Below are 20,598 nucleotides of genomic sequence, written 5' to 3' on the forward strand. Positions count from 1 at the left end.
AACCCCATGGACAGCAGAGCCTGGCGGGCTACAGTCCATAGGGTCGCATAAAGTCGCACATGAATGAAGTGACTTAGCACGCATGCATTGCCCTTCCAAGCTATGCACTGAAGCTTTTAGAAGGCAGAAAAAATGCACGAGTTATTCTATTTTGAATAATAAATGCATCCATATTAGAGAGAAACTGGCATAACAGTTTCTTTTTGAATCAATGGCATTTTATCTTTTCTTTTACTATAGCAAATATTATGTGTCACAGCAGTTTGTTTCTTTGTGTTCTTTAGTGTTTCTTTTGAGAAAAGTATCTGTATTTCAGCTTAACACAATAAGTGCTATATTTTAAATGAATGTGTTAACAAAGTCATTATGCATCCATTTATGAAAGTGCTGTCTGTGTGTTAGTCACTCAGTCATGTCTGACTCTTTATGAGATCATGGTCTGTAGCCCGTCAGGCTCCTCTGTCCATGGAATTGTCCAGGCAAGAATAATGGAGTGTGCTGTCATTTCCTCCTCCAGGGGATCTTCCCAACCCAGGGATTGAATCTGGGTCTCCTGCACTGCAAGCAGATTCTTTACCACCGAGCCACCAGGGAGCCCCATGGAAATTCATGTACTTGATATTGCAGGGTAGAAATGTTAACCATTAAACTCAGAATTAAAGCTTAAAACTAAAATAAACATTAATAAATTGGGGATAGACTAGCCCATCAGAGAGAGATATAGGTTAGGTTTTTGTTTAATTTTTTGTTTGCTTGTAAAATATAGAACATTGCTGTCCATAGCTCCACAGCTGTTTTTTTTTTTTTTTTTTTTTTTAATGAAAAAGAATACATGGCCAATAAGTATTTCTTTAGGAACAAATCAAAAAGCCATTTATACACACATCACAGTACTTAAAATTTATTCTTGGTTTTTCTATTTATTTGCTGTGATTTGAGGTAAGTTACTTAACCCATTGAACTTAATTCAAAAACATTTATTAAATGCCTCACTGTGTAAAGCACTGTAGTAGTAACTATAAGGAATGCAAGATATGTAAAACCTGTTTATTTTGCTATAGCCTTTTTCCAACTCAAATTGTCCTTCTAGGTACTGTCTCAGTCATTAATTCTAAAATTCACTCTCTGCAGTTCAAAAACTGACCTTGTACCTCCACTTCCTGTGACCCGTTCTTCAGATGCTCAGGGTTCTGGTGGTTCCACAGTTCATCAGGTAGGAAATAATCAGGTTTTAAGTGGGTATTGTATTGATGACGAGGTTCCATGTTTAAAAAAAATAGCATGTATAAAACGTGGAAGAAGGAAGGAAGGGTGTGTGGTCAAGACAAGGCACAACCTGGAAAGTTCGAAGTGACAGCTAGAGGTAGTGTAAACTCTAAAGTGAGAGTTGGGGCAAAGCCAATGAAAACAAAGATTGTAATTTTTTTTGTTTTTTTTTTTGAGTCAAAGAAATAAGGATAAGGGGACCCGTGTTCTGTTGTTAACTGATAGCAGGCAGAATTACTGAAGTCCTGTTTTATTCCCATTTTATTTCTGTCTTCTCAGTCAAGGAGAGTTACACTTGTTCTGGAGATGTATTAAAAATGTGGTCAAAGAGGAATTCAAGGACATTGCAAAGCATCTAGCTTCCTTAACAAAATCAATTTAACACTCGGCTGAATTAGATAGCTATACCAGAGGAACACTGTAGCAAACAAAGTGTTTGACATCATCTCTCACTGTATATTTAACAAGATAGAAAAAAATGGAGGCTATATAAGCTTACTGGATAGATTTGTATCTGTGATGTTTATAATGGATCAGTATCAGCTTGTTGTTCGCAGTGGATTGTTTGGGTCATGGATCCCTTTGAAAGGCAATTATAACTACTATCTTTTTCCCATAAAAATGTGTGTAAGCGTGTATTTCAAGCACATAAGCATACGATTCAGGAAGTTCATGGACAACCTAAGAACCCTGACTTCAGCGTATCTGTCATTCACTGTGCTTAACTTGATTCATTTTTGTTGATGACTTGAGCAAGGACCAGTGTTCTGTTGATGCTGACAAAGCTGTTAAACTGTTGCATTCAAATATGCCAGCAAATTTGGAAAACTCAGCAGTGGTCACAGGACTGGAAAAGGTCAGTTTTCATTCCACCTCCAAAGAAAGGCAATGCCCAGGAATGTTCAAACTATTGCACAGTTGCACTCATCTCACACACAGGTAAAGTAATGCTCAAAATTATCCAGACCAGACTTCAACAGTATGTGAACCGTGAACTTCCAGATGTTCAAGCTGAATTTAGAAAAGGCAGAGGAACCAGAGATCAAATTGCCAACTTTTGCTGGATCATCGAAAAAGCAAGAGAGTTCCAGAAAAATATCGACTTCTGCTTTATTTTATATGCCAAAGTCTTTGACCAGACCACCTGACCTGCCTCCTAAAAATCTGTTGTCAAGAAGCAACAGTTAGAACTGGACATGGAACAAGACTGGTTCCAGATAGGGAAAGGAGTACGTCAAGGCTGTATATTGTCACCCTGCTTATTTAACTTATATGCAGAGTACATCATGTGAAACGCTGGGCTGGAGGAAGCACAAGCTGGAAACAAGATTGCCAGGAGAAATATCAATAACCTCAGGTATGTAGATGACACCACCCTTATGGCAGAAAGCAGAGAAGACTAAAGAGCCTCTTGATGAAAGTGAGAGTGAAAAAGTTGGCTTAAAACTCCACATTCAGAAAACTAAGATCATGGCATCTGGTCCCATCACTTCATGGCAAATAGATGGGGAAACAATGGAAACAGTGAGAGACTTTATTTTTTTGGGCTCCAAAATCACTGCAGATGGTGACTGCAGTCATGAAATTAAAAGACACTTGCTCCTTGGAAGAAAAGCTATGACCAACCTAGACAGCATGTTAAAAAGCAGAGACATTACTTTGCCAGTAAAGGTCTGTCTAGTCAAAGGTATGGTTTTTCCAGTAGTCATGTATGGATGTGAGAGTTGGACTATAACGAAAGCTGAGTGCCGAAGAATTGATGCTTTTGAACCGTGGTGTTGGAGTGGGAAAGATTGAAGGTGGGAGAAGGGGACAACAGAGGATGAGATGGTTGGGTGGCATCACCAACTCGATGAACATGAGTTTGGGTAAACTCCGGGAGTTGGTGATGGACAGGATAGCCTGGCGTGCTGCAGTCCATGGGGTCGCAAAGAGTCAGAGATGACTGAGTGATTGAATTGAACTGAACTGAGCAAGGACAGTAAAAGCCTGTGCCAATTTAGGTTAGGTTCCCTAGGAAGAGATTCTGTGATGGAGGTTTGCATTCGGGAAGTTAATTGCAAAGTGCTTTTAGGATCAATACTTGTTGGGGTATAAAAGATAGGCAAGAGTTGAACTGAGTGGTACAAGCCCCAGTAAAGGCATCAGATGGTCCCATGGGGAGTTCTGGAGCCAAGATGGCCCTTCTGATTCCTCCCACCTGGAGATGAGGGGGCTGAACCTTAAACACTCACCATGTAGCAAGTGACTGGATAAAGGGCGCCCTGGGAGGGGGTCCTGACAATGGATGAGGTGGCCTCCTCAGCCCAGGGTGGGGCTCAGTTTTGAGCTGTATGGCAGCTGTCTCTTCAAGCTGCTGGGGAATGACTGCCTCAGTCTGGAATAGAGATCTGCGTGGTTAACCACAGCTTCCACTAAAATCTGCATAATTTTTGATTAATCTGGGAGAGCTAATAGGTTGTCCAAACAATTTAAGTCAATAGCAATTAAAAAAAATGACATTCATGACTAGTAGTTTAGACTTCACCTTCAGACAGGACCTGCACTGGTGTCTCTTTTTTCTCCACACACCACTTGTGTGGCTTTGAACGTTGTTAAACTTCTAAACTAAATTTCTTTGGAATGTGGATAATAACTACTTCTTGAGGTTGCTAGGAGGATTAATAAGCACTGTTATTTTTCGGAGCTTTTTTTTTTTTGTCTTAAATTTAAGTTGGCTTCAATACAAATGAGAATTTCATTGTATTTCTGCTTTGTCAACTAGGCTCTCTAAGTCACTCAGTCGTGTCTGACTCTTTGCAACCCCATGGTCTAGACAGTCCATGGAACTCTCCAGGCCAGAATACTGGAGTGGGTAGCCTTTCCCTTCTCCAGGGGATCTTCCCAACCCAGGAGTCAGACCCCGGTCTCCCACATTGCAGGCGGATTCTTCGCCAGCTGACCACCAGGGAAGCCCTAGAATACTGAAATGGATAACCTGTCCCTTCTCCAGGGGATCTTCCTGACCCAGGAATTGAACCGGGGTCTCCTGCATTACAGGCGGATTCTTCACCAACTGAGCTATAAGGGAAGCCCCCAGTCACCACTTAGGAATCTCAAGAAACTTACAGGAAATGTTGAAAGAATAGCTATCACTTTGCTGCACAGAGGAACAACTCATATGCATCTTCTGATCAATGGCACTGAATCTAAGGTTGTCTCTGGGACACCTTTGATACTGAATTCAATAAGTATCTAGGGAGCACATCTAAGGAATGACAAGGCACTCACTGGAGCAGTCAGCAAACTACAGCCCATAGCATAAATTTAGTTTGCAGCTGGCAATGGCACCCCACTCCAGTACTCTTGCCTGGAAAATCCCACGGACGGAGGAGCCTGGTAGGCTGCAGTCCATGGGGTCGCTAAGAGTCGGGCACGACTTAGAACTTCACTTTCACTTTCATGCATTGGAGAAGGAAATGGCAACCCACTCCAGTGTTCTTGCCTGGAGAATCCCAGGGACGGGGGACCCTGATGGGCTGCAACTGAAGCGACTTAGCAGTAGCAGCTGCTTCTATGCAGTCCAGGAGCTAATTGCTTTTGTTTTTAAAGGGTTGTTTGCAGGGAGGGAAAAACAGTATGCACCAGAGACAGGCGGAGTCTATGACCTTGCCCTTGATAGAAGATGGTGACTCTTGGCCTTGACACATAACAGTAAACAGGTGAAACAAAACCAAAAACTAGGTAAGCATTATGAAGAAACAAAGGTCTGAGTTAGAAAATAGACAGGTGACTTCACTTTAGATAGATATGGCCATCTCAGAAAGTAACCTGGAAAATTGAAACTCGCAGGTGAGAAGGAGCCAACCATGTGAGTACTCATGGAAGGCTGATGGAAGCAGAAGGAAGAGCATGGTAAAAAAAATGCTGAGGCTGGGAAGGGCCTGGGTGTTTGAGGTCTGAGCACAGTGAAGGGGAAGGAGGGCAGATAACACAGAGCCTTAGATGCCGTGGGAAAAGAGTGTGTTTGGATTTCGTTCTGTATCATTCTTTGTGCCAAAAGGAAACTGCTGACCTGGTCGCCATGTGGACAAAGGATGCAAGTGACATGGGGAAGTGGGAAAGTTGCATTTCCTAAGTTCCACGATGATGCCAGAGTTCTGCCAGTGTCCTGGCCTGCCTACATCTCATCTCACTTTTTATGAAGGCTGGTTAAAGTGGGATGGATTTGGAACTTTGATTCATTTCCCTTAAGGTTTGCAGGCAGAAGAGAGAGGTTCAACGCCTAACAAACTTAAACGGTAGTGATTCTTCTGCTGTCTTAACGCTATATTCCTTGCCCTGACTCATGCTCGGGTGTCCTCCTCCTACCCCTCTGGTTATCTAAAAATCTGCTATCCCAAACAGGTGTTTGACTCCAAAATTAGCTTGATTTGTACTCCCTATGCTCAGCAAAATCATTCCATCAGTGCTTCTTTGAATATGAGTAAAATTAAGCCAGTCCCGCAACAGATAAAAGACAACTTTTTTAGAGGGTGGCTTCAGTCCAGAGGAATCCCAGAATAATAGAATTCTGGAGTGTAGCTCATTATGTGTGGGGAGATACTTTTGGGGAAGTAACTATGCTTGTTTAGCGCAGATCTACTGACAGCTTAGGCCATCTATAAGGCAATGGCACCCCACTCCAGTACTCTTGCCTGGAAAATCCCATGGATGGAGGAGCCTGGTGGCCTGCAGTCCATGGGGTCCCGAAGGGTCGGACACAACCGAGCGACTTCACTTTCACTTTTCCCTTTCACCCACTGGAGAAGGAAATGGCAACCCACTCCAGCGTTCTTGCCTGGAGAATCCCAGGGACAGGGGAGCCTGGTGGGCTGCCGTCTATGGGGTCACACAGAGTCGGACACGACTGAGGCGACGTAGCAGCAGCAGCTGCCCAGAAGGCACGAGTAGGCAGGCTTGTTAGGCAGGGGGCGCTGTGGCCTCCCCGCGGCTGTGGGAGGCGCACGCGAGCCTCAAGCCGCAGCCCTGGGTGTGGCGCTCAGGCCCCGGTCCTCACTCCCGCTTCTCCGTGAGGGGCCCCCCGCCCCAGCCGCCAGGGAGCTCCAGCCCTCAGGGATGAGGACACCCAGGGCATTGTGTTGGAGGAGTTTCTTCAGTGACTACTGAAAATATAATCAGGGAAGATTAAAAATTATCCCAAACTCCCCTTTCTCTTCATCTCTCTGCCCCTCCTCTGAAGAGAGGCCTGAGAGGCTGGGTTAGCCTCTCAGTAGAAAAGACACTTAATTGGGGGAAATGGATTGAGATTTATTACTAACTTTCTTGAACAAAATTTGTTACGCACAGATAACTTTTTAAGATTTAAACACATTTATCCTAATTATTTAAATAAAGGGAATATTGGTACAGCCTGGTATCACACACTTTTCCTAAATATAACTTGATGACTTAGTTATTTCTAATGTGTTAATTAAATTTACTTGGCTGTAGTTTCTTCTCTGAATCTTACTCTTTTTTCAAATATTGTTTTCCAGAGAAGAAACGGGTCTAAAGATAGCCTGATTGAAGAAAAATCTCAGACATCTACAAGCAATATGCCTGGAAAACACACAGCAAAAACAATAAAAACTATCCAAGCTTCACGCCTCAAGATAGAGACTTAATCCCACTGGGCTTGGGATGGGGGTGGGGAGGGTATGTGTGCCACCTTTACTTTGAAACTGTGAATTATAATTATTGAAATACCTTGGACCTGCAGAAATGTTTCTTCAGAAGAAAATAATGGAGTCTATTGCGTCTTTTAAAGGTTTAATTACAGTATATTTGTGCCTAAGGGCCTTTTTATTTGGTAACTGGAAAGATAGTAGTCTTATAAAACCTTTTTCATTTGATGCCATGTTTACCTTCCTGGAAACTCCCAAGCATCTTGTCTGCCACCATCAAGACCAGAGGCTTCAGATCAAAGTTCTGGAAGCCTGGACTGTGGCCAGGTAGCTATGCAGCAGTGCACTAAGGGGAATGAAAAGATTCTTCCCTGCTCTAGGTAGATCTCTGCCTGTGCACAAATGCGTGACTTAGAGATCACTTTCACACTGCAGATACTTTTATTCACATTAATGTTCTTTGTAATACTGTATTTTGTGGCATTAAGTTTCATTGGCTATTTGCAAATGTTAAAAAAAAAAGTGCTGCTTTTAATTTCTAGTGTCCTTGTCTGGTGCTGTCAGAAGTTACGTGCGGATTTCACTTGACCTCAGCTTATAAATTCATGACCTTCAACCTGAAAGGTCTGCCTGGCTAACTCTTCCAAAACACTATTTCAGACCTTTCTCTTGGCAGATGACTGCAGTCTACAGGGAAGACATGTTCCTACAGGATCTTTCATCTTCCCCTGATACAAAAGACAGACCTCGTCATGGCTGCCATCAACCCATGTCCTTCCTTTTCTCCTGTCCCTCTACCTGACATGCCCTGGAGCCCAGCTCCCTCCGCCTTCTCATCCCTGCGGCCTTATGTATTCAACCTCTTCCTGTCAGCTAGTAAAGACAGCCAAATCTCACAACCAGACCCTTCTCCAGTTACCAGTGTGCTCAACTGATCTCCTAATGTGCTATCTCCAACCATCTCAAATATGGATTCTTCCCCACTGTTCCACTAAAGCAGACCTCAGACATGACTTTCATGTCACCAAATCACAAGGTTAACTTTCAAGCTATCCTGCAGTGTTTTTTACTTTAATGCATTTCTCACTGCTCCTGCCATTCTGTCCTTTCCAGCTCCCCCTATTCTACATCAGTAATTGAGTCTCTAAAATCTAGACCCTCATGGACCACACTTATTCCCGTGGCCAAGTTTTATTCACATAGCTTAGACTACAGACTTCCCTCGTGGCTCAGTCTGCCTACAATGCGGGAGACCCAAGTTTGACTCCTGGGTTGGGAAGATCTGCTGGAGAAGGGAAAGGCTACTCACTCCAATATTCTGGCCTGGAGAATTTCATGAACTGTATAGGCCATGGGGTCACAAAGAGTTGGACACAAGTGAGCGACTTTCACTTTCTTTCAGACTACAGACCAGTGTAGTATCAAGGAGTCACTTAGATTTCTAAGGCAATTCAAATAGACTAGCTCAAAAAGCTGCTCCCCTAGCTCATCTTGTGAATGTACAAGACTGCACACCCAGCAATCATTACCATCATCATTACGGACATATCCTTCATTACTAACTCCTGGCTGCTATAGTTTTAACTCTCTCTCTTTCCTAACTTTACCACCACCCTTCTCCAAGGTGGTCAGCTCTGGCACAGACAGAATATGGCATACAGTAGTAGCCTCCAGTTGGCCCACGGCACTGCTTTTCTTGCAAATGTACATTTCCATCATGGCTTTCCCTTGCTTTAAACAGAGCCTTAAGTGATCTGCCCCCTTTTGATCTTTCAGTGAAAGAATGCTATGTTCTAGCAGTTAAATCATAAGACACAAACCTCCAAGAAACACATTATTTTATTTACAGTCCCACTGTTTTATATGTACATTTATGGGCTGTCCAAAAGCACTTTTTTTTTTAAACAATCCTGGAAATTTTAAATACTCTAAGCAGCTCCTGAAGATCAAGTTGTCAAATTCCTCACCAAGGACAGCCTAAAAGAAAAAATAAGGTGCTCAATTTGACAAGTGAACATTTACTTCAAGACTTATAAACTCAGTACATGCTTCTTTCCTGGATTAAGTCATGCACTTCTGGACTTCATACATCAACAGAAAACATGCTTGAGAGCTGGCCAAGTGGTTTTTAAAATTTTAGCTACTACGCATAAAATCATGTGAAGATTTCATGATAAATGGGATGAGGGTATCCCATTTGCAGTCAACAATCTGTTTACAGCAGTACTAATATTAATGAACTAGTAACAATTATAAACTAATACCCACCAGAGAAGGACCCCCATCTAGAAAGATAAAATTCACATTACTGTTAACTGCTGTTATGACAACTATCAATAATTCAAAACTATCACCCTACCTTAGGTCATCTTCACGCTTCCAGATAGTTAAGTATTCAGTTGGCAGCAGTCTATGCTTCAGCGTCCATCTTTCACCTGAACAAAAATTAAAACCGGTTAAGAGAAAGGTACACTTAACTTTGCAGAATCAAAACTACATGTGTAAATACTATGAGTGTATGTTACTTAGGCAGCTCCTACACCCAAGACATCAAACACAAGGGCAGGAAAAAAAGCTGCGAAAGTGTTTTGTGTACGCCTTTTTTGACACCACATCCACTAGTTTCCAAAAGTGAATGGGCAACACAAAGGCGGTAAGAAAACCGCATAAGGAAAGCTGCGTGGCGCCGAGGTGCTAACCCTAAGACAAACGGGCCGAGATTCACTGTTCTGAGGGCAACTAAGCCCAGTTGTACATTTTCTTCTACGACTCAGAATCCAACTGGGTAAGGAACGCTTAATTACTCTACTAGATGGCTAAAATATTAAAATCTCGAGGCAACTGATCCTTTCTGTAAGAACATGAAAACTCACCTGCAAGGATGGTGATGCTCATTTCCGCCAAATTCTGCACCATGACATAGTTATCAGGATCTACACCTGAAATGACACTCTCGCGTTGACCCGATTTCACACCACATGGTCGGCATACGTGCTGTTACACGATGAAGCCTTTCCCTTTCACACGCACAAAATCCCCTCATTGGATATTCCCTGACACACAGTCGATGAACTCAAAAGCCCCCACCCCCATCGCCCCGTCTCCTGGCATGGAAAAGCAGACTCGGGGCCGCTTGGAGCCTCCTGAGGTCTCAACGACAACGTGGCGGAGGCCAAAGCAGGCCGCTGCCCTCCACGCGTTCAGGTGCCGGGAGCATCCTGCCCGGCCCGCTCGCGGCAGCAGCCTCCCAAGACTCGGGGAGGCCGCAGGGCCCTGCCCGGCGCCCGGGCCCTCCGAGGGCTGGCTGCGGGACGACGCGAGCCATCCGAACCTCGAGCTAAGCACACCCCACCGCGAGCCGAGGCCAGAAAGGACGCGCCGCCGTCCCACAATGCTTTTCTACGACTGGAAGGGCCCACTGCTAGAGGGGTGCGGGGAGGACGGACCGCACCATCGACACCCGCGCCCTCGCCAGACGCCGCCGTGTGGCCGGAGGGCGAATTGCCCAGTGATTGGCAGAGGGGCGGGGCGGCACGGGCAGAGTGGTGAGGGGCGCGGCTGCTCAGCCCGGGCGCCCGCCGGGGGAGCCCAGCGAGCAGCTCTTTCTGCGGGAGGGCAGTTCTTTCCCAGTGTGGATCCTCAACCACCCCTCCTCCCAGTGTCGAGAGCACACGGTCAGCGCTGAGCTGCGGGTGCAGTCCAGAGGGCCGGAGACTCCGTGTTCTGAGGAGGAGAGGCAGAGCTCACCGTCTCCAGCTGAGGAAGAGTAAGGTCATGAATTCCAGAAATATTTATTGCATATATACTGTGCTTCACGCTCTATTCTAAATGCCTGAGAACCAGGTGTGAATGAGACAGAATTCCTGTCTTACATTCTGTTTCTGTGAGAAAGACACGAAACAGGTAACGTGCGCCCCGTAAGTTCATCAGTGTTAAGTGCCCAGACGGAAACAAAGGAGGCGAAAATGTCATAGAGCCTCGCAGTCCGGTAGGAATCGAGTGCAAACCACGAATGTCTTAAATCTTAGAAATGCACGTTAAAAGGAACAAGTTAGGAGAAGGAAATGGCACCCCACTCCAGTATTCTTGCCTAGAGAATCCCAGGGACAGAGGAGCCTGGTGGGCTGCCGTCTATGGGGTCGCACAGAGTCGGACACGACTGATGCGACCTAGCATGCGTGCATGCATGCATTGGAGAAGGAAATGGCGCCCCACTCCAATATTCTTGCCTGGAGAATCCCAGGGACAGAGGAGCCTGGTGGGCTGCCGTCTACAGGGTCGCACAGAGTCGGACACGACTGATACGACTTAGCAGCAGCAGCATAGAACTGAGGGGCTGGGAATGGATGGCTAGGGAGGTGACAGCTTAAAGATATGGGGTTTCTTTTTGAGATGAAAATGTTCTAAATGGTGATGGTTGCATGTATCTGTGAATATGTCTAAAAACCATTGAATCACATACTTTAAATGGGTGCATTGTATGATGTCAATTATATCTCAATAAAACCTTTTTTAAGTTAAAAAAAAAAGGAAGAAGTTAAATTCAGAGTTGCAACCTGTGCTAAGTATTATCATTTAAACATGTAGTTACTATACAATTATTAATGATATACATTGCATTCTTTTATTCCTATGAAGTCTTCGAAATCCAGTGTATTTATTTCTAGTACATTTCAATTCAGACGAGTCACGTTTCTGGCACTCAGAAGCAGGCCCTGGTCAGCGTGGCTAGAGCCGTGGGAGAAGTGCAGGCTGACATCAGATGCAGCGGCAGAGACAGGCAGGGACGAATCATACAGGGCTTTTATCTGTGGTAAGGTGTTGGGATTTTATGCTGAAATTTTAAAATTGATTTTTAGCACTGAAAGAAAGTAGAGGTGGTTCATTGGTTTCTTGCTGATGGCCATAACATGGGAGGGATGAAGCCTGTAGCAATTTGGACTGTGTGGTTTCCTTGCACCTCCGAGTTCTAGTAGAGAAGCACCAGAGACTTCAGCCCAGCACCTTCCTTTGTTTCTTTGAAGCTTATTGCAGGAAGAAAGAGAGAGCGGAGGGAGCGAAGGAAGGAAGGAATGAAAGGGAAAGAGGGAAGAGAGAAGCGAGGGAAGAGAAAAGAAACAGAAAGAGGAAAGAGAAGAAGGAAAGGAAGGAAGAAGAAAAGAAACGGATAATTTAATGCCTGTAGTCCAGTGGTCATCCCACAAAGACTAGCCTGAACGACAACATCACCACTGGGACAACAGGGGCAGGGACCATACAGAAGTAAATGTGTAATGACCATGAAAAGGTAAATAAATCTAAGACCTTCATGAGGAAGTCTCTGGAACATCTGGGGAGAGAAAGGTTGGAGAAAGAGAAGGTCTCCTCAAAGAGTGTTATTTGAAGACTCTGAAGGGTACAGTTTGGGGATTATGGTAACTTTCAATCTTGCCTTCTTGCTCGGGAAAGTCAGTGAGAGGATATTTCCTTTGGCTGGAGGAGCCAGCCGACCCAAGTTCCAGCTCTTTGACCTTTGGCTTCCCCGGTGGGCGGACGTTGAAGAGTCTACCTGCAGTAGAGGGAGACCCAGGTTCAACCCCTGAGTCAGGAAGCTTCCCTGGAGGAAGAAATCCCACTCCAGTATTCTTGCCTGGAAAATCCCATGGACGGAGGAGTCTGGCAGGCTACAGTCCGTGGGGTTGCAAAGAGTCAGACACAACTAAGCGACTTGACTTTCTTTCTTGCTTTGACTTTTGTGCTTTTGGGTAAATGACACCTCTCTAAGCCCAGGGTTCTGTTTTATAGGATAATACCTTTACTTGGGTACCACATGAGTGCATGGGTGCCTGCTCCATTGCTCAGTCATGTCCGCTCTTTGTGATCCTGTGGACTGTAGCTCACCAGGCTCCTCTGTCTATGAAACTGTCCAGGCACGAATTCTGGAGCGGGTTGCCATTTCCTCCTCAACGGGATCCTCCTGACTCAGGGATTGAACCCACATCTCTTGTGTCTCCTGCACTGGCAGGCAGACTCCTGACCACTGCACCACCTGGGAAGCCCACGTGCCACGTTGTTGTTGTTCAGTCGTAAGTCGTGTCCTACTCTGCAGCCCATGGGCTGCAGCATGCCCGGCATCCCTGTCCTTCACTGTGTCCCAGAGTTTGCTATGGACCACGTAGATTAAAGATTTAAGCAAGGTTTGTTGAATCAGTTTACGCTGTACAGTACATAGTGACACCCAATTAATGACTCTGATGAGCTGTACTCTCCTTGTTTACTGCCATCCCAAGTATGGAAACTTCTTGGGTTGACGTCTTAAGGAAGGCGGGTACTATGCTGCTATTTTTCTTTTAATGTCTTGACATTTTCTTCCCACCTCATTCTTTCTCATCCGCCCCTTGTAAATCATCCCTAAACTGGATAGTTCAAGAATAGAAGGCATTTGTTTCAATTACTGGATTAATGTTAGTGTCAGGAAATTAACTCTAAATTCTTCATCTTCCCCGTCTGCTTCGACCTCACATTGCCTAGGAAGGAAAGCCTGATAATTCAGCCAACACAAGCAGAAAGGACGTGAGAAAAAGAGAGGGAGTATTTCCTGTGCTGTTGGAGTGGAGGCATTATGGAAAGATGTACAAGCTACCTACAGTGTTAATGCAAGCGTGGAACAAACCCAGTTTCCTTGTTCTGATTGGTAGGCAGAATAATGGTCCCTCAAAGGTGTCCACATCCTAATTCCCAGAGCCCGTGAATATGTTCCATTATGTAGTAAAAAGGGGGCTTTGCAGATGTGATTAATATGAGGGATCGTGCAATGAGGAGATAAAAAATGCAGAGAAAAAGTCAGAGAGATGTGGCAGAAGAGAAGTCAGGAGAAGGACTCAACCTTCTGTTGCTAGCTTTGAAGATGGAGGAGGAAGATGTTTGGATGGCCAGCATCTAGAATCTGGGGATGGCCCTCATCTGACAGCCAGCAAACACGGACTTCCTGTCTACAGCTGTGTGCACCGAATCTGCCAGCCACCCGTGTGCGCATGAAAGCAGATTCTCCCCTGGAGTCTCCAGAAAAGAACACAGCCGTGCTGATGCCTTGATTTTAGTCCACTGAAACTCATGCCAGACTTCCTACCTACAGAGCTGTGATAATAAATTTGTATTGTTTGAAGCTGCTAAATTTGTGTTAATTTGTTACGGTGGCAAAAGAAAACTAATAAACCCTGTAAGGGTGGAGAGGGAGAAGTGGGCTGTTTTTCTTCCCCTGCTCCTCGTCCTGCTTCAATTTTCTCATCAGGAGCACAGTAAAATTTTGCAGATAAGCTATGCACATTTCATTGTGAAGTGCTTAATCCATAGGATTGACATTTTCTTTATGTTGGGAGTTAGGGATCTGATATAAAATCCAATAGATATTAAATAATTTGAATACTCAATTTAAAATCATTTGTAATTTTCTTGGATTTTCTCTTTAAACAATCATATTATCTATGGAAGTGTTTTTCCTTTCTACTTATACTCTGTGTGTGTGTGTGTGTGTGTGTGTGTGCATGCCCAGACTGGGACATGTAGGATATTGTTGAATAGAATGATAATAGACATCCTTGTCTTGTTCACAGCTTTAAAGGAATGCTCGTAAAGTTTCAGCATGTATGTATGACATGACATTTTAATGCATTTTATCATTTATTGGGTTAGAGAAGTGTCCTATTTTTAGTTTGCTAATAGTTTTTTTTTAACATATCATGCGTGGATGTTGAATTTTATTAAATTTTTTTTTCTGCCTCTATTGAGATGAACACAAGGTTTTTTTTCTTATAATGTGTTAATGAGGTGAATTGCATGAATACATTTGCTAATGTATTACCAGCCTTACAGTTCTGGGAGAAACCAAACTTGGAATTTCAAAAACTGTTCTGTTTGGAATTACTGCATTTATATGTATGAACAAGAGGGGATTGTGTTTATCTTTCTCATACCGTCTTTGATGGTTTTTTTTAATCTCTGTGTTTAGACACCTGTGTATTTATTTCTGGCCGCGCTGGGTCTTTGCTGCCGTGCGCGGGGGTTTCTCTAGTAGCGACGAGCAGGGGCTGCCCTGCAGCTGTGGCGCTCAGGCTCCTTGCTTCGGTGGCTTCTGCTGCAGAGCACAGGTTTACAAGCGTCAGTAGTTGTGGCACGGGGCTTTAGTTGCTCTGTGTCATGTGGGATCTTCCCAGACCAGGGGTTGAACTGGTGTTTCCTGCAGTGCAAGGCAGGTTCCTAACCACTGGACCACCAGGAAAGCCCCTCTTTGATAGTTTTGGCTCGAATTATATAGATAGTTTGGGGCTTCCCTGGTGGCTTAGACAGGAAAGTGTCTGCCTGCAATGTGGGAGACCCAGGTTTGGTCCCTGGGTCGGGAGGATCCCCTGGAGGAGGGAATGGCAACCCACTGCAGTACTCTTGCCTGGGAAATTCCATGAACTGAGGAGCCTGGTAGGCGACAGTCCATGGGGTCACAAAGAGTCGGACACGACTGAGCGACTTCGCTCACCCATACAGATAGTTCTTCTTGTCGTTGTGCTCAGTTGCTCAGCCGTGTCCGACTCTTCCCAGTCCCATGGGCTGTAGCCTGCCAGTCTCCTTTGTCCATGGAATTTCCCAGGCAAGACTACTGGGGCAGGTTACCCTTTCCTCCTCCAGGGGATTTTCCCAAGCCAGGGATCGATTCCTTGACTCTGGCATTGGCTGCTGGATTCTTTCCCATTGCTCTAGCTGGGAAGCTCCTAGATATCTACTTAATATTAGTAACTTGTCTCTGAACAAATTACAGATATTCTATGCAAAAACATTTTCTGGGAGCCTATTTCCTTCGTTTTAAATGGTACAATTATAATGAGTTAGTCCTTAACCCAAACTAGTTTCATAAAATATAACTAAAATATATTAAACAAAGCTCTATGAAATAAAAAACTGTAACAATAGGCTGTAACACCCATTACTTTCCTTCCTGATCACCAAACTATATAGTTATGAGCAAATAGTTGCTTTGTCAGCAGTAACATAATCTCTTTTATTGTTACTGCTTTTCTGCTTGGTTTGGTTCTTTCTCCATTAATCTTTAACATTTCCTCAGCTTTTTTGGTTCTCAGAATACAAAACTAGGGGGATAAAAAAGCAATATGAAATGTGAAAAGCAGTGTGGAAATGTGGCAGAAAATGACGCACACTGAAGATGGTATGGTCCTCTAGTGCTTCTTCCATCACCAATGGTGTCTATGTGGAATACCCCTTTCATTGCAATTCAGTATGCTTTGTGATTTGCTGACAGATGAAGCTGGGAACATTTTTCCAGTTGCATTTGTAATGCAACTCAGGGCATTCCCTATACCTTTGTTGTTGTTGGTAAAAATGTGTTTTGGGTCCTAAATATAATATTTGTATATAAATAGTTTTTTCAATTTTTAGAATTTATTTTTAACTGGAGGGTAATTGCTTTACAATGTTGTAGATGTTGGTTTCTGCCATTCAACATGAACCAGCCATAAGCGCACATGTGGCTGCTCCCTCTTGAGCCCCCTCATAGCACCCCGGTCCCACCCCTCTAGGTTGTCACAGAGCACAAGATTGAGTACCTTGTGTTTCGCCATGTAATTAAATCTTCCCGCTGCTGTCTGTTCTGCATACGGCGCTGTCTGTGTTTCCATGCTCCTCTCGCAGGACGGCCCTCCCGCTCCTTCCCCTGCTGTGTCCGCAAGTCTGTTCTCCGTTCCTGCCCTGTGAACAGGCTGGTCAGTACCATTTTTCTAGCTTCCATCTATATGCGTTAATATACAGTATTTATTTGTTTCTCTTTCTGACTTCATTCTGTTGTTGTTTTGAATGATATATGTGTTATATGATATTGGAGTATTAAATACAAGAGTTAATTTATTGGGAAAACGTTAATCAGGAAAATGTTCTGTGGAGTATGCTTATACAGTACTGGCTTTATAAAATTACTTGAAGATGTTTTCCTCTTTTTGTCTTCTCTGAAGAATTTAATATAAAGTCAGAAGTTTTTTAAGTAAAAAATAAACCTCATTTTAAGAATTATCTGGACCTAAAATTTTCTTTGTAGGGACATTTCAAACTACTGAATCAGTTTCTTTAATGACTGAACCACTCAAGTTTTTTCTTCTTTAGTCAGTTTCGTTAAGTCCTCCTGAGGAGTGTATCCATTCTGCCTCCATTCTGCTGTGTTTTGAAATTTGTTGCTCCAGGAAACATAGTCCCAAACAAAATCAAACTAAAGATGATTACACCAGGACACATTTTTTTATTAAAATGGCAAAAAGTAAAGATAAAGAGGAGATAGTAAAAGCAGCAAGGAAAAAGCAACAAGTTACATACAAGGGAACTCACCTAAAGCTCTAGGTGACTTTTCAGCAGAGACTCTGCGGGCCAGAAGGGAGTGCCACAATATATTTTAAAGTGATGAAAAGGAAAAATCTACAACCAAGAGTACTCTACCCAGCAAAGCTTACATTCACATTTGATGGAGACATGAAAAATTGCAAGGATAAGCAGAAGCTTACAGAATTCAGCACCACCAAACCAGCTTTACAAGAAATGTTGAAGGGGTTTCTCTAAGGGAAAAACAAAAGTCCACAACTAGAAACACAATTATTGCAATAGGAAAAATAGGTAAAGGCAAATATACCATAAACATAGTAAACCAACTATGTGAAAAACTCATAGGGAAGTTAAAATACAAGTAGTAAAATCATCTAATCCACAATGAGTAGTTAAGGGATACACACCCCAAAAGATGTGAGATATGATGTCAAAAACAGTAATTATAGGGGAAAGTGAAGTGAAAGTGAAGTCGCTCAGTCGTGTCCAACTCTTTGCGACCCCATGGACACCAGGCTCCTCCGTCCATGGGATTTTCTAGGCAAGAGTACTGAAGTGGGTTGCCATTTCCTTCTCCAGGGAACTTCCCGACTCAGGGATCGAACCCAGGTCTCCCACATTGTAGACAGACGCTTTACCGTCTGAGTCACCAGAGAAGGGGGGTAAAAATGAAGTCAGCCCTTGGATATCTGTTAAATTAGAAGTTACCCCTCAGATCATTGTTACCAAAATATGCAAATAGGCCTCTTTTACGGAAAGACTGGGCAGGTTTCAGCCTGCTGCGTCTGTGCTGGGCTTGGGGGTTAGCCATGCTAAGTCTGTGTGAGCCCTTTAGGGAGTGTCTTTTAGAGCCCTGTGGCCTTGTGTAGCTCATGGATGCAAGTCCCACTGGTTTTCAAAGCTAGATGTTTTAGGTACTCATCTCTCAGGTGGAGGTCTTAAAAGTTAGCATCAGATTGGCGGTCTCAATCCTTCACTCCTTAGGGAGAAGCTGGAAGGTGTGAGTTCCCTCCTAGTTAGGTGTTGCTGCACCAGGGCTGGGGATTATGGCAAGATTGTTTCTCAGCTTCTCCTTGGTTTGATGTGAGTTTTCTCTCATTTGCCCAGTGAGTAGGAGTCTAGTATTTTTTGGATTTTCTTCAGAGGAAATTGTCTTGTGTCCAGCTGTTGATTCAGTGTGTCTCTGGGAGGGTGAGGTCAGAGAGCCTCTTACGTTGCCGTTTTGAGCCAGATGCTGAGACTGAGTTTCTGATGTCAATTATTAGAAATTATTTTTCTAGCATTTCTCATTGGTTCTTTTTCAGAGATGTAGGTTACTTATGATATCTTTTGTTCCTTTGTTATGTACCCCCTTTTATGTCTCAAAAATATATGTGAGATTTATATTTAAATATAAATACACTCGTTCGATATTCTCAAGGTTAGAAATTAAAGTTGTCTGTTTCAACTCACTGTCATATGTTATATGTTTTCTTATAGGTTTTTTTTTTTTAACTGTAAGCATATGTTCTTTGGAAACTAAGCTGTGGTAATCTTTTGGGTGTGTTCCTCTAGAAAAAATTTATATGTGGGGATTTATATGTTGCTGGGGATTTGGGGTACTTTTATCTGGGTTTCCCTGCTGGCTCCGTTGGTAAAGAATCCACCTACAATGCAGGAGACCTGGGTTGGGAAGATCCCTTGGAGGAGGAAATGGCAACCCACTCTGGTATTCTTGCCTGGGAAATCCCATGGACGGAGGAGCCTGGCGGGCCCCAGTCCACAGGGTCACGAGGGTCGGATGTGACTTAGGGACTAATCCACTGCCACCACTACCGCTCAGGAGGCGCTGTCAGGCTGTCCCACCCGCTCCACAGAGAACCAGCTGTGCGCCCTCCTGCGTGAGGGAGAGCTGGTGCTAGCCATTCTCTAGGGAGACATTTCCCCCGTTTTATCCTTCCTAATAAAAAGTGGGATAACTGTCTCCACTATTTCTCTCTGTAGGGTGATTCACTCCCTACCACCCTGCCTCATTCACTTAACATATGGATGCGCAGTTCTGTTTCCCGCTTGCTCAGGCCTTGCGTCCTGTCTCCTAACTTCCAACTGACCCTGTGAAGCTTAAGCTGTAAGCCACCAGGGATAGGTCGGTAGATGTCCCAGGCACATACCAGCTCCAGAACTTACTTTGGATTCATGCTATCTTTTATGTGTGGCCTCTGAGGACTTCCCTTATTTTTTAGCCAACTCAGCCATGCATTTAGAAAGATATTTTAAAATATTTTATCCAGCATTTTAAATTTTTGGAATTAGGGGACTTCTCTGCATATCTCCTGCCACATTGCAGGTACAGAAGAATTTGCATTTCTTCATCAGTTTGGTCCTTGAAAAGCCATCCAGCTTAAGAGTGTCAGAAGGCTTATCACTAATCCTGCTTTTTCTACTAACAACCTATCTGTAAAGGTAATAACTCTTCCCAAAATAATTTATAATTTAGAGCAATTCTCAGAGTCTCTTTATTAAAGTAACTTAGTTAAATTTTTTTGCAACTTCACACAATTATTCTGAAGGTCATTTAGAGCAAGAAACTAATGAGAATAGCCAGAAAAATTTAGAAAAAGAAGAGTAATGATGGAGGGCTAACTCCTTACCTAACTCTAAATATTAATATATATTCCAACATTAAATATTGCAACATTCTCAATTTCATAAGATAATTAAGTGTTTGGCACAGGCACTCACCTATCAATGAAATGGAAGGTATAACTCATAAACATTTGCTATGTATGTTAAATTTTAATGTATCTTAAAGCAGACATCACAAATCAGCAGAGATGGGAGGGCTTCAACCCACGCATGTCACTGATAGGAATAATTTGTCATTTTGGAAATAAAAAGAATATTACCCGATATAAATCAAAATAAGTCCTGCATAGTTTAAAGAATTAAATGGGAAAAAAACAAATAATAGAAAGGCTAAGTGCAAATGTTTAACTGAAGAAAGGACTTGCTAAACTTAACCTTAGGCTAATGGCTGTTTCTGGAAGAAACTGATTACAGTGAATAGCGACATAATAGACTTTCCTTATTTTTCGACCATGAGGAAGTATTACCTTTCAAAATAATAATCTTTATTTTAAAAATAAATAAATGAAAGGAGTAAGAAAATAACTTGATTTGGCAAAATTTAGAACTCTTTATCTTACATAATTAAGGGTTTCTCCAATGGCTCAGCGGATAAAGAACCCACCTGCCAATGCAGGAGACATAAGGGAGATGTGTTTGATTCCTGGGTTGGGTAGACCCCCTGGAGGAGGGCATGAAAACCCACTCCAGTATTTTTGCCTGGAGAATCCCA

The 20,598-nt window shown here is 43.4% G+C and overlaps 1 protein-coding gene, 1 long non-coding RNA gene and 1 other non-coding gene across 4 annotated transcripts in view; 1 reads left to right on the top strand and 2 right to left on the bottom strand.

The window, feature by feature from the left end:
• Nucleotides 1-7,177, top strand: part of EPB41L4A (erythrocyte membrane protein band 4.1 like 4A) — a 287,116-nt gene extending 279,939 nt beyond the window's left edge. For both annotated transcript variants that reach the window (XM_052646727.1, XM_052646729.1), the window contains 2 exons: nucleotides 1,132-1,213; nucleotides 6,783-7,177. In XM_052646727.1, coding sequence (XP_052502687.1) covers nucleotides 1,132-1,213; nucleotides 6,783-6,911 — 211 coding nt within the window. In that variant the 3' untranslated portion in view covers nucleotides 6,912-7,177. The remainder of the gene's footprint in view (nucleotides 1-1,131; nucleotides 1,214-6,782) is intronic.
• A 1,555-nt stretch (nucleotides 7,178-8,732) lies between these two features.
• Nucleotides 8,733-10,266, bottom strand: LOC128054509 (uncharacterized). The gene is made up of 3 exons (XR_008200006.1): nucleotides 9,785-10,266; nucleotides 9,271-9,346; nucleotides 8,733-8,888 (listed from the first exon to the last, which is right to left on the bottom strand). It is a non-coding gene; the product is annotated as an uncharacterized LOC128054509 (long non-coding RNA).
• Nucleotides 9,428-9,564, bottom strand: LOC128054898 (small nucleolar RNA SNORA13). The gene has a single exon (XR_008200045.1). It is a non-coding gene; the product is annotated as a small nucleolar RNA SNORA13 (small nucleolar RNA).
• Nucleotides 10,267-20,598: the final 10,332 nt, after the last annotated feature.

This window comes from Budorcas taxicolor, chromosome 10, assembly GCF_023091745.1.
Source record: "Budorcas taxicolor isolate Tak-1 chromosome 10, Takin1.1, whole genome shotgun sequence".
In the NCBI taxonomy this organism is placed as follows: domain Eukaryota; kingdom Metazoa; phylum Chordata; class Mammalia; order Artiodactyla; family Bovidae; genus Budorcas; species Budorcas taxicolor.